Consider the following 12,255-nt stretch of genomic DNA (forward strand, 5'->3'; position numbering starts at 1 on the left):
TCAGACATTGGAAAAATGGATTCAAATCAGGAAAGGATAAAAGTATTCTCACAGGTCAAACAGTATCTGCATAAAAGGAAGTTGTTAACTCTTCAGGCTAATGTCTCTTATCAGAACAGACACCAACAATGGCTCCACATTCCTTTTCAATATTGAGAAGAGATAAATACAATGAAGGGTCACGGATGTGACATGCTAGCTGTTTTTCTCTCCACAATGATTTAACAAGTCAAGAGGATGATGAGAAAAATGTAATACACCAAGTACCTGGAGAGGATAGGGAGTTTGGCAAGCCTGAAAGGTCAAGCCTACAAGTTTAAAAACAGCACGGGAGGCTGTTACTAGCTTTAAAAAAGGCAGAGAAGACAGTGGCCTCCAGAGTTTTATGAGCTTGGCAAATGAGGGGGAAATTTTATTTCCATTTTAAAAATGCAATTTTGTTTTGCATTTAAATTCCCTGGAGCTCATAGTTTTAAATCATAAGTAACAGGTGGCTTCAGTGTTCCAGGTAATAGAGTAAGCAGCAAGAACTGGTGAATCGAAGTCAGGTGACACAAAGTTATGAGAGACAAGGAAGTAAGTGTATGGCCCAATTAAAAGCACAGCATCTTGTGAATGCAAGATCCACAGAGTGCAGACTTTGGTGAGGTAAATGAAAACCACTTGGACCCGTGCAGTACATGTCCACAGCTCACAAACTTCAACTCTGAGTTAATGTATCACAAACACGAAAACAGTCTGCAGATGCTGGAAATCCAAAGCACACACACAAAATGCTGGAGCTAATAAGCTGGAATCCAAAATTCAGATACTGTGCTGCAACAGGAAAGAGGAAAATACATGTTATATATAATGTTGCTAAAAGGGCAAATCAGAGGATATGCCCACAGGAAGATGAATATTAGTGCTGTATATGGTGATATATATGTACTTTGAACTTTGAATGGCAGTGCAAGCACAAGGGACAGAAATCACCTATATCTGCTTCTATTTACTGTCGGAATCTTCCAAAGTATAAAAGAACAATTACTTTGTAACTTGATAACATGTCATTAAGAAACAACGAAGTGGTGATGCAATAAACAATTTGGCCATAGGGGTGCAGCATCATTTCAGAGGAAAACAGCAGCAGCATTTTGACCAAAGCAAACCATGACAGGAAAGGTGTCTGAATTTAGCCACCTGGAGTCAAAAGAAAATTTAACCAGTGAATTCAGTTACAATGACTAATAACTTCTTGATGTATATTTTTGTATGTAAGTTCCTCATTCAAACTAGTTATTCTAGTCACTTAACCTACAAAGTAGCAAGGATCTTCCTTCACTGGAGGAATGCAACACGCCCAAAGAGCCACCCCAAACATTAGTGGATGAAAACAATTTTGGAAGTAGATTTCATACCTTCAGAACAACACATGTTTACAATGATCTCCAAGGCAGTCTGTTGAGCATCAAGCAGAGCAGTGGCATGCCTCAACTCCTCGCACTGGGTCTATTGAAAAACATGTTTAAACAAAAATCGATTCAAAGATTTCTAGCACTGAAAACATAGATATTAAAAACTTTCTCAACTAAAAAAAAGATCATTTGAATCAATACTATCTGTATTCTTTGCAGGCACTTTGTTTTTCCATTGGTGTCATTAGGAAGATCAAAGTGAAAAATCATCAGGCATAAATTATCTTCAAAGTACTGTAGTAATGTAAAACTATCTGAAATGTAATTGTGCAAGTCTGCAAAAAAAAAATACTTTGCACCTACATGAATGTCAAGAGAAATAAGCTTGGATTTTCCTTTGCGATTTTGAAGTGCCTAATCCTGTCCTGGATGCACTTGTATTTACAACCAAGAATACACTTCCCCCAAACACCACCGCAAAAATCCTGAGTAAGAAATTTATACAGACTATCAATGAAATTGTGTACCACATGTCTCACATTGAGGAACACAAACCAAACCTTAAAGAAAGATCAGAAATGGGGAGGGAGGGAGGGGGGGAAGAGAGAGAGAGCGCGCGCGAGAGAGAGAGACAGACACACACACACACACACACACACAGACGGCTGCATCACCGTCTGGTATGGGGAGGGCCTACTGCACAGGATTGAAGTAAACTGCAGACAGTGGTGAAATTAGTCAGCTTCATCATGGGTACTAGCCTCCATAGTATCAAAGCCATCTTCAAGAGGCAGTGGCTCAGAAAGGTGGCATTCATCATTAAGGACTCATATCACACGGGACATGCCCTCTTCTCATTGATACCATCAGGACGGAGGTACAGAAGCCTGAAGGCACAAACACAGTGATTCTGGAACAGCTTCTTCCCCTCAGCCATCTGATTTCTAAATCGACATTGAACCCATGAACACTACCATACTTTTTTTTTGTTATTTTGCACTACCTATTTTAATTTAACTACTTAATAGACATGTCCTTTCTCTAATTCAGTTTTTTTCTCTATTTATCATGTATTGTAGCCGCAAAGTTAACAAATTTCACGACATATGTCAGTGATATTAAACCGGATTCCATGCAGATACTTTATGCAATTAAAGTAAAACCTCAGCTTATTTATAAAGGAAAGCTAATTTTTTGAATAGCTTTGAAGTATAGCATAATCAATTGTCTTGATAATGACCCGAAAGAGCACATTTGATTGAAAAATATCAGGTTACATTCTCGACCAACTACTGGTAATTTGATAGCATCTGTCTAGTTACAGAATAAAATAACTCTCAAGGTAAATCAGTCTATTATTAATTATAACAGCAGTTATTAGCATTTTATTAAAGTCTCAGTGCCGAAGGTCATAATTAGTGTTTATGAGTTAAACGTAGGTCAGTGTTTTAGCTTGCTATAGAGGAGAGAACACAAGGAGGAAAGCAAAGGAAAATATTCTGCCTTCCATGGACGGTAAAGATCAATAAACATGTTCAACCCTTCCATTCCCTTCCTCGAAGAGTTGGTGTTTAGGCAGACAGCCAAAGTGAGATACTGCTATATACAGTAAACCACTTCAATTTTAAACTAACTAGCAGGATGATCAAATTCTACTTTGATAAACACACTTAAGGGAATTTAAATTAACTAATAACTCCATAACATGTTTAGCACTGCAAGCTGCAAAAGATTCATGTGTACTCAACAGGAAAAGAATAACCCTTTAAGCTGAATCTATTTGAATTTTGTAGTCTGGAAGTTCATCCACTGTTGCTTGCACCAAATGATCGAAAATCATTTAACCAAAAAACTTTGCACAATATCTTTGTGCCCAACTTCCAACAAATGACTTTTTTAAAAAAGAAAATCAAGAAGCTTAAAGGCTTGAGACTACAACTATGTCAAATAAAAGCAAATACATTTCTGTCATCTTTAAAACTTTTATCCATGAAATGAACAAAAAGAAACATGGGTTTCTGCTCATAAAAAAGATAATGGAAAGCATACTGCATTTGGTGCTCAGGTTAGAAGCTAAACAATGCGGGTGCCAATTTGTTCCAAAAGGGGACTCTGAGGTTCTAGTTACCCATCGCTTTATTTCTCCATCTGACTCTGACTTCCATTCCTCTCTCCACAGCAGCCACTGGACATGCTGAGTATTTCCAGCATTTACTGATTTGATTACTGATCACAGAAAAGTACTTGGGATATATTTGAAGGGAGATATGTACAGTAGGTGTATTAAACAAATGTACATCTTCACAATTCACTTACTGGTAGAAAATCTGAAATGTCTTCACTTGCAATATTTTCTGCTTCAGTCTGATGAGATATTTTTTGTGTACCATCCTCCAGTTTGGGAGCAACATTCTCATCTGTATTGTTCATTTCCTCTTCCATTTCAATCTCTGCCTCAGCCTTTGGGATTGTACATACAGCCTGCCTGAGTGTAAGAATTATCTGGCCTGCATTCTTGTCCAAGGCTTCTGCAAGAATCCTTATAACAGCATTTATTGTGTCTGCTTGACTGCTGGAAGGGACAATGTTCTTCACATTCCATACTGTACCTAAAGGGAAATGTTAGTTACAATCGTTAGAAGTGTGAAATAAACCAAAATGCTTCAGTGACTCAAACCACCAGACACCATTGTCCCTCATCACTCAGGATTACACTGCCTGGAGCAATGTACTGCATAAAATTACACTTTTTGTTTAATAACAATTCATAATGCATAGACTAGGGGAATTAAAATATACTCCAGCAAAACATGCAAATGCTATGAATAATATATTTTTTCTCCATTTCACAATATTTAGCACTATAAATGTAATTTTCTAGAATCTATTTTCCCAAATTTAACACTTTTCAGAAATTGAATCAACAGCTCACCACTGGAAAATCCATAAATCCTGCAAATAAAAATTAAGCATCCTTTTAATCTACAACTGAACTCTTACTTTTCTCCTCACTGGTGTGCCTTTACATTTCTGAGAAACAGGTTTTAGTAAAAGGAGTTATTAACTGATAATCTTTGTAATAAAAGATTTGTACTTCCAAATATATCAAGATTGTGTATTGTACAAAGATTCCTAACAAAATTTATGTTCACTTTGACACAGTATAATTTTCCCCAATTAGTAATTCAATGAGGCACTTCTCAAATGTTGTCCTGATTTATTTTGGCTTGTGATGATTAAGAAATGTATTACAAGCTTTTTGTCAGATTTGTACTTCCAAATATATCAAGATTGTATATTGTAGCTGACAAACAAATGGAGTATTTTCTTTGCTTGAACAAATGACTGAGATTTCAAATCGCTTTCCAGTTACTCTTCTTACCTGCTACGAGGGTCCTCAGGAGCAGATGTTCTGTGGTATCTTCTGAGGATAGCAGCACCATTTCCAATACTTGCAGGGCCGGGGGAATTAAGGATGCCAAAAGCTCAGTATTGTCTTCAGTAACTGTCTGTAAACAATAAGCTGGGGAAGGAAGCAATAGATCCAATTCATTTGCATTCCACCTGGCATACAAGTTACCATATAAACAGAAAAGAAAGTGCTGTGTCAACAAATCATACTGATTTGTATCTCATTTCAGTTGCCTTGCATGGATTGGAGCCCTGTACTGAAGCTACCACATTCATCCTTAGTCAAGCAAATGCATTCAGTGAGTATATGAGCTATGCATTCCACGTACACGCTTTCACCCTGGATTACAAACACACTCGTTACTACCATCAGGTAGGAGGCTACAGAAGTCTTAGGTCCCTCACTGCAAGGTTCAGGAACGGTTACTGCCCTACAATAACCGGCTTGCTGAGTGAGCGTGGATAACTTCATTCACCTCTACTCCGAAATGGCTCACTTCCAAGGACCCTTTACAACCCATGTTTTCAGTATTATTTACATTTACATAGTTTATCTTCTTTTGCATATTGGTGTTTGTCAGTCTTTATTGGTTTATGAATAACTTTCTGTAAAATTCTCTATTTCTTTTTCCTGTAAGTGCCTTCAAGAAAATAAATCTCATGGTAACATATACGTACTGTACTTTGATAATACATTTACTTTTAACTTTGAATATGTTGATTTTGTCCATAGGTTGCAAGATAAGCCAATGCATACACAAAACTGAAGATTAACCTACAGCTGTTTCCTTCGTAGTATTCAGCTCGTGTTGACATCCTTACAAATTTTCATTGATCTAACAGCTGCTTCTACAGTTTCATAAGGTCCTCATCACTCAGCTGTTCAGCATGGGATTCAAGAAAATCAGTGGTAGATTCTCCTCAACTCAAGTTGGTTGCAAAGAACCACCAGTTTCCCCTCCATATCTTCTATCAGAAAAATAGTGGAAAACATGATTCAATTTTGGGCAAAGTTTCTTCCATACACTATTTATAATTGTTTGAAACACACACAAAAGGATGGAGGAACTCAGCAGGTCAGGCAGCATCCATGGAGAGGAATAAACAGTTGATGTTGCAGAACAAGACCCTTCATCAGGACTGAAGTGTTTCAACTCAAAATGTTGACTGTACATTCCTCTCCATAGCTGCCTGACCTGCTGAGTTCCTCTAGCATTTTGTGTGTGTTGCTCTGGATTTTCTGCAAATTTCATGTTTGAATTTGTTTGCAGCCCAAACATCTACAATATCTTCCAAAATTCTCTTTAAAAAAAACTTGCCTTCTGCTGCTTTCGTTATTTCAATAGGTTGAAAAAAGATGTTTTAAAAGCTGCAATTATACCTTGATCCATTGGCTAGAAAACACTGCTATTGTGTTCAGTGCCAGGAACACAACCAAAAATTCAGTCGTAAGAAAATACAGATGTTTGAATGCAGAGCAAAATAGAAAAAGAGTGGAGGAACTCAAGTGTATTGAGTAGCACCCACAGGGATTTTAGCAACATGATAGTTGATATCTTGGGTTGACACCGTGCATAATGACTAAAATGCAGGATGCCCGGGGTTATTATCAATAATCAATAAAATCTTGAATAGTAATTCTTGGAAGCACAGAATCCCTCTACCTGAGTAATAAAATACTTCATAAACTACTCTTCAAAAGTGGCCAACTTCATCCTAGCAGTTTTGCTGAGTTTCCAGATAACTGGAAGAGATGCCTTCCCAATTCTTCTCAGAGCCTGAGGGTTCTCAAATGGATAAATAAAGGCTCAAGTTAGCAATGTCCTGCTGGATCTCCACAAAGCAACAAAGTCACTTACTCTTTTCAAACCTCTTCAATGCTTTGTAATGATAGCATACTGCACCAGGGCCAATCTTTTTTAAGATCGTGCTACAGAAGGCGTGCAACAGTTTACTGATAGTTCAAAGCAAGGAAATTCATCTAAAAACATAACTAATAACAATTCTTTTTAAAGTAAATTGTGGTAAACTATCACTGTAAACAATGAAGAGGTGAGCAAAGGCTAAGCGAATCCGGGAGACGAGTTGTGCTGGTGCACTGCAAAATTGACAAAGATATAGTTGGAGTGAACGATTCGGACAGGAGAAATTAAGGCAAAGGACTTTCAATAGCTGTCCAACTATCCCAAGTGTGAGGTTGGATCACTCCAAGCAATTTGGAGAGGTTGAGAACGGCTTTATCGGCAGTGAAATCTCGGTCCAAAGTGAATCACTGGATGGCATGTTCTAGGCCCAGAGTGATTCACTGGGGCAGAGCCCGGGTTCTAATCCGAGATATGGTCTGTTATTTGGACAATTTCAACAACAGACTGGAAAGGCAGGATGTCGAGAGTCAGGCTGATTTTGCTCACTCTCCAACTATGTTTACTCTTCTCTTTGCGACACTGAGGCTTAGAGAATGCCGCTGGCTGCTGAGCTTCATATCTGTGAACTTTGCGGTGATTTGCCCCATTAATATGATGAACTGATACAGAGGGTTTGGGCCTACTCTGGGGATTTGGATTTAAGGACTCAATTTGGTTTTGAATGTGGTTGTTGTTGCTTGCTTCTACTGTTTGCATGATTTATGTTTTGTCTGCTCTTCCTATGTGCATTAGATAGATTATTAGGATGCTCAGTCCTCGTTTATTGTCATTTAGAAATGCATGCATTAAAAAATGATACAATGTTCCTCCAGAATGATATCACAAAAAAACAGGACAAACCAAGACTAAAACTGACAAAACCACATAATTATAACATATAGTTACAACAATGCAAAGCAATACCATAACTTGATAAAGAGCAGACTATGGACACGGTAAAAAAAAAAGTCTCAAAGTCCCGATAGACTCATCATCTCACGCAGGCAGCAGAAGGGAGGAACTTTCCCCGCCATGAACATCCAAATGCCGCCAACTCGCTGATGCAGCACCATTGGAAGCACCCGACCGTAGCGGACTCTGAGTCTGTCCGAAAACTTCGAGCCCCTGACCAGACCCTCTGACACAGCCTCTCCAAGCACCATCCTCTGCCCAGCACTTCAATCCTGCCCCGGCCACTGAGCAACAAGTAAAGCCAAGGACTCGGGGCCTTCTCCGCCGGAGATTCCGGACCACACAGCAGCAGCAGTAGCGAAGCAGGCATTTCGGAAGTTTCACCAGATGTTCCTCCATGCTCTCATGTCCATCTCCATCAAATCAGGATTGTGCATGGCACCGTACTTGACAAATAACAGACATCACCACCGAAGTGGCTGCTGCGAGCTGCGTCGCGCCATCATCTTCTCCTCCATTATGGGTTGATCTTTATTTTTTTTTTAAATTGGGTTCTTTCAGGTTTCTTGCTTTATGACTGCCTATAAGCAGACAAATCTCAAGGTTGTATAATTTATACATTCTTTGAAAATAAATGTACTTGGAATCTTGAATCTTTGAGTGTCCATTTTATTCTTTATATTTGAACCATTGAGATATGACACTTATTAATTTCTGATGGTGCTTCTCTTTTTCTTTTCTGAGACGCACCACCATTAGTTACACTTTTATCCCTATCCAAATTTTCCAGACCTATTGGATGAAAAAAGTTGTTCCCTTAGCTTTTCAAACAGGGACCCTTGATACTACCACATGATTCCAAATTTGACCAGGTCGTATCTTCAATTTCTTACATACCATTTAATAACCCCAAATTTAAACAAAACTAGTTGCATTCATGAAGAAACAAACAACAGGATCTATAGATTTTTACTTATTTTATAATGGAACAGAAAACTCCACTCCTGCTATCAGTAATCAATTTACAAATGAACTGAAACAGGTAGGTATATTTTAGCATGTGGGAGGTGTCTAAAAGGAAGGGGATCAAAAAAATTTCCTTACTAGACATTCAAATATCAGAGGCAAAATGATCTGCTAAAAACAGAGAAAGACACAGGACAACAAAAGATAACAGAAGTTCACTGACATAATGGACAAAATGGCTTCCAGCAAACAGTTAACCAGCAGAACTCCTTTCCACTGAGGAGCCAGACTAATCTCACTGAACCAGTGATTTCCCACCATGTCCTAAAGCAGCAGCAACGACCTCATGGAATTAATTCAAAGAAGTCTCCTTGGAAAAACCTGGTCAGACTGGTATGCGGAGTCCTGATCCACTCCTTACAACACAGAGAATAATTGTAAGGGATGAACTGAAGGAATTTTTATATTTTAATAGATTTTTTTTTACAGTTGGTACATTTAAAGTTTCAATAATCTGATTTTAATAGCTTGATTAATATTTCATGGACTTGAAATGGCTAGAATGTCAGGGGATTTCATCATATTGAACACTAATGGAGGGCCCACATGAGGATCAAAAGAGGAAAATTCATCCTTCACTGCTGGACTCGAAGCCAGAAAAGTGCAGAAAGCTTTCAATGGAGGTTGCAAAAAAAAGTGTTTTTCCCCACGTCAGAGGTTTCAGTAATAAATTATGACTCAAAGATAAACAATTGCATTAAAAATGTAAATTGTTATCTTTTCATCCCATTCTTGTACCTTATACATGACCTTTTGGAGTAAATTCATTAGTCTGGTCTTGACTGCAGACAGCACAGTGGCACATCACCATGGACCAGGTTGGATTCTGGCTTCTCGTGCTGTCTCTGTGGAGTGTGCATTTTCCACATTCCAGAGTGGCACAGATGGGTAGGTTATTTGACCTCTATAAATTCCCCTTACTGTATAGTTGAGTTGAAGAAGCTGAGGGAGTTGATGGGATGTGGAAAGAATAAAGTGGGATTAGTGCAAGATTGATGCTTGACTGTCAGTGGACCTGCTTTTGAGCTGCATGATTCAACAGATTAAATATTCAGAAATACTCTGAAGTAGAAAGAGAAAAAAATCCTTGTTAATTCTTCCTAAACAATAGAAACTCAACAACTCCAAAGGATCTCTCTTCAATCTATGAAAATAATAGAGCATTGAAAAAATAGGATCAAAGCAAACTATTGAGCATATATTATAAACACACACACACATACACACACAAAATATACACAAATATATAAAATTTCAAAGCAATTCCAAAGATTGATCTATATGATACATCACAGACATTTTTTAAAAATATTATTCAAGCATCAGTTGTTGGATATGGGAACATTGAATGCTTTCCAGATAACTTTCAACAAATAGGCAGAATATCATAAAATTAGAAAATATTTTAAATTTTGAAAGGTAATACAGTGGACTCAGGTTAATTGGGCCATTGGTCAATCAGGGCAGCCGCTTATTTGGGACAAATTTTAAGGAACAAAAAACTAATTAAGAAAATAACCGGGATTCACATTATTTAGGATACTGCCACTTAATTGGAACAGGACACTGTTGCCGAACAGTTTCTAACTAGTGTCAGTCAGATGCACTTGTGTGGCCATTAGATACTACACCATGCCGAGAGCAAACAGTTTTAAAATAATGTCAGTTTCATGTGTCTGTGTTCAGATAGGAGTAATTTCTGTCACTGATAGTTGCTGATAAAACATTAGCTTTATTTGTCACATGTACATTAAGACAACGAAATGAGTCTTATTTGCGCTAATGATCATCACAGCCCCAGGATTGTGCTGGGGGCAGCCATGCAGCAAGTTTCACAACACTTGTACTGCCAACAGAGCATGCCCACAATTCACTAAACCTAACTGCACAATTGTATAATGTGAGAAGAAACCGGAGCACCAGGAAACCCAGTAATCATGGGGAGAACATAGAAACTCCTTACAAACAGCAGCAGGAATCAAATCCCAATTGCGCTGTAAAGCGATTGCGCTAACCACAACACTACCATGCTCTGCTTGTTTCAAATATACAGTATAATTTAGAATGTTTTTAAAAAATCTCAAACAAGCAATAAATTTCAAACTCCAACCTCTGTGCCTCAGTTCATTCTTCATAGTTGTGGTGATTTAACTTTTCTTGTCCCCATAAAAACTTGAGGCAGTTACAATACAGATTTACCCACCTTCAGTGGACAAGCAAAACAGATTGTTTTTGATTTTCAAGAATTATATGCACTCTGGACAAGTTTCATATAAAGTCCTTTGAGCTATTTTAAAAACTTAATTGAGCATTCTACCCAATTTTCCACTTTGCTCATGTTTCTGAGAGCATCAGCATGCGATACAATCTGATATACAAATAGAAGTTTGTATCCACCAGTGAAAATCATACATTTGCAAAGTAACTTTGAAAAGTGAAACCAACCTTAACACTTTTTAAGCAACACCCAGTTCACTTTAAGAAGTTACAAGTGGTGAACATTATTTGGACTCACATAATCAGTATTTGAACATGGCCTTAAAAGTGCATGAATGGTTAGCAGTCATCAAAAAATATTTTCCAGGATCATATTACTATGTAGAAAAGTCATGGAACATCTGCTAGCAACTTGATCCATTTGACCGGAATTAACATCCTAAGTTCAAAAATGATCTGACTTACCGTAGGCTTATCATTGGCTTAGCAATAAGCCATTCAAGTATGTATCTGTAAGTGCAAACAGCCAAAATAGATTTCAGTTAATTGGGCCATTGGTTAATCAGGGCAGCCACTTATCTGGGACAACTGCTAAAGAACAAAAACTAATTGAGAAAATAACCATGATTCCCTTCGTTTATTTGGGACGCTTAATTGTGACAGGAGACGGTTGCCGAACAGTTTCTAACGACTATCAGTAGCATGCACTTGTGTGGATGTTAGACACTATGCTGTTCCGACTGAACAGTTTTTAAATAGCATCTGTTCAAAGCCTAGTGATTCTTTGGGGGGGGGGAGAGAGAGGGACACACACACACGCACGCGTACAAACACAGAGAGAGAGAGAGACACACACACACACATATTAATCATTCACAGTCCAGTCCGCAAAATGTATGTGAACCCTTGTACTTAATAACTGGTAGGACCTCCTTTAGCAACAATAACCTCCGCCAAACATTTCCTGTAGCTGCTGATCAGACTTGCACAACAGTGAGGAGGAATTTTAGACTATTCCTCCACACAAACCTGTTCCAGTACATTAATATTTAGAAACATAGAAAACCTACAGCACAATTCAGGCCCTTTGGCCCACAAAGCTGTGCTGAACATGGCCCTACCTTAGAACTACCTAGGCTTTACCCATAGCCCTCTATTTTTCTAAGCTCCATGTAGCCATCCAGGAGTCTCTTAAAAGACCCTATCATTTCCGCCTCCATCACTGCCGCCAGCAGTCCATTCCACACACTCAGCACTCTATGCTAACAAAATTACCCCTGACATCTCCTCCGTACCTGCTTCCAAGCACCTTAAAACTATGCCCTCTCGTGCTAACCATTTCAGCCCTGGGGAAAAGCCTCTGACTATCCACATGATCAATGCCTCTC

General features: G+C 38.4%; 1 protein-coding gene across 2 annotated transcripts in view; it reads right to left on the bottom strand.

The window, feature by feature from the left end:
- Positions 1-12,255, bottom strand: part of heatr3 (HEAT repeat containing 3) — a 59,318-nt gene that overhangs the window by 24,218 nt on the left and 22,845 nt on the right. For both annotated transcript variants that reach the window (XM_072279601.1, XM_072279602.1), the window contains 3 exons: positions 4,780-4,920; positions 3,714-4,006; positions 1,401-1,491 (listed from right to left, as the gene is read on the bottom strand). In XM_072279601.1, the coding sequence (XP_072135702.1) occupies positions 1,401-1,491; positions 3,714-4,006; positions 4,780-4,920 (525 nt within the window). The remainder of the gene's footprint in view (positions 1-1,400; positions 1,492-3,713; positions 4,007-4,779; positions 4,921-12,255) is intronic.

The sequence above is a fragment of the Mobula birostris genome, chromosome 15 (assembly GCF_030028105.1).
Source record: "Mobula birostris isolate sMobBir1 chromosome 15, sMobBir1.hap1, whole genome shotgun sequence".
NCBI lineage: Eukaryota > Metazoa > Chordata > Chondrichthyes > Myliobatiformes > Myliobatidae > Mobula > Mobula birostris.